This window comes from Limulus polyphemus, unplaced genomic scaffold, assembly GCF_000517525.1.
Source record: "Limulus polyphemus unplaced genomic scaffold, Limulus_polyphemus-2.1.2 Scaffold4722, whole genome shotgun sequence".
NCBI classification, from domain to species: Eukaryota; Metazoa; Arthropoda; class Merostomata; order Xiphosura; family Limulidae; genus Limulus; species Limulus polyphemus.
In genome coordinates, this window is record NW_013670332.1 from 68,905 (window position 1) to 71,303 (window position 2,399).

The 2,399-nt window shown below is 30.6% G+C and overlaps 1 protein-coding gene across 1 annotated transcript in view; it reads right to left on the reverse strand.

The window, feature by feature from the left end:
- LOC106471596 (dual specificity protein phosphatase CDC14AB-like) overlaps positions 1-2,399 on the reverse strand; it is a 20,250-nt gene that overhangs the window by 3,119 nt on the left and 14,732 nt on the right. Inside the window, exon 7 of the mRNA XM_022400214.1 lies at positions 1,138-1,254. Within this exon, the coding sequence (XP_022255922.1) occupies positions 1,138-1,254 (117 nt within the window). The remainder of the gene's footprint in view (positions 1-1,137; positions 1,255-2,399) is intronic.

Sequence of the window (2,399 nt, forward strand, 5' to 3'; positions counted from 1 at the left end):
GAAGGATACAGAGATTATGTAAATGAAACTTGACAAATTTCAGATAAAGAAAAGTATTCTTAATCTTAAAATCAAAATTATGTACGTTGGATAGTCAACATTCTGTAAGAAAAAAAATTCACAAGCAAATCTTTTATAAAAAAAACTCTTAAAACGAAATTCAAAAACCAGATATTATGTGTATGAAATTCTTGTAATGTTTACTAACAATCTGCAAAATTTTGTAAAGACTTGTGTACATTTTCAAAGATTTCCAATTACTCTCATAGATACTCCCTTGGTTACGGGCTGGGTGGATTACACCCAGCCCATAATGGAAGGGTTAATAGGAATTAGGTTTTTTAAAACACTTGGTATATTTTTTGTTAAAAATATAATCTGGAAAGTATACAGTGTTACTGCTTATTCTAAAAACAAGTTAGTAAACATAGAGATGATGATAGTAAAAAGTATTTCAGAAATAGCATCCACTAATTTACATTTAAATGTGTATGTAATATTCTGAAGGATAAAAAGAATAAATACCTCTGAAAATTTAAAGTAAATTATCATTTCACATCAGACCATCACACACTTGGTACAGTGGATCCAGGAAAATGTTTACATGCTTAATTAATGTTTCTCCTCTGGAATATTTAGTTATATATATTTTCAAACTGACAAGATGCTACACCCTAGCTAACAGTACTAGATATATATCAAACACACACACATCAACCAGACCAAAGCAACATTAGACATGGGTGCTTCTTACAACTCATTCCATGTCCATGATAAGTGAGGTTCTACTCCCAGAATTCCATAGTGTACATGTTGTGCTATCAATAATATGATACTCACATATTATAAATGTTTATTTCTATATCTATAGTAATCAAAATTGCATTACACCTCAGCCAAACACAGCTTGGAAAATTCAAGAAAGTATTACATTCCTGAATGGCACATGCTAATACTCTTGTGATGCTATTACACCCAATGCTATGCTGACAGAATAACAGACTTACAACACTGAAGCACTATGGTAATGAGGCATGCACTGACTTCCAGTAAAGACACCAAGTTTGGGGTTACCTATAGCTACAGACTCAATTTTACCACAGACAATTGAACAAAGGATGAAAGTAGGACTTATACTTAGAAAAAGTCAAGCAGCTGCTAGAATCCACAGTTGAAGAAAGATATAGTTGTCTCTCACAACCCTTCTGGTTCACAATCCTTTGAATTGGTACTACTAGGTGACGCCACGAGCGTCTGTGCACAAGATTTTTAAAAAAATGGTCAGAAAGTATTTATATTTCAATTTTGTAATAAAAATATTCAAAGTAAAGAGAAAATGTCTGTAGAAAGCTACACCCAAAGCATTATAGGTTACAAAGTTTAAAGTTCAAAATTATTGCATTTGACAAAATAAAAAAGAAAATCAGACTTTAAAATTTGAGAATCTAGCCTGTATAATTTATAACCCTGAAAATATATCTGAACCTTCACATACAGTGTTTAACAAATAATATTGTTTTAGTGTTCCACGTATGGAACAAATTAACACAACTGTAAGGGTAATGCTTAGAATAATGTCCTAAAATTATTTTTTACTTGTAATCACAACAGTCATTTCTAACTGATTTAGAATGATTCAACTTTATAATGCCTCACAAAAAGTTATATAATTTTCGAAGATTAATAAATCTGTTGCCGTTAAATTTGGCAAGAGTTCTCAAAATGTTATAGGTTAATGTGATTAAACAAAATTTAAAATAATTGTTTAATAAATGCTGCGTTCAGTTTTTGAAATTTCATAATGTTTTTTTAAAAGTATTAACCCTAGACTCCCCTTTTTTCTAATGCAATTCTAAAACACTGTTTATACAATCAAATTATTTCTTTATTATTTCACTTCACCTGTTTCAACAGAAAATCACCCACAAAAGCCAGTAAATCTTGCAATGAACTTAATAAGCTGAATTTGAATTTTTCAAATATAACATACTTGGGGGCCATATTGTTATTAAGCCTAGTACTTTATACCAAGCCAATTCTGACCACTCATTCACAAAAATAAATATAGTCATTAAACACACACACACACACACAATAACACTAATGTATGACATACTAGTAAAACACTAGCACAGACACAATAACACTAATGTATGACATGCTAGTAAAACACTAGCACAGATACAATAACACTAATGTATGACATAACTAGTAAAACACTAGCACACACACAATAACACTAATGTATCACATACTAGTAAAACACTAGCACACAACAATAACACTAATGTATGACATACTAGTAAAACACTAGCACAGACACAATAACACTAATGTATGACATACTAGTAAAACACTAGCACAGACACAATAACACTAATGTATGACATACTAGTAAG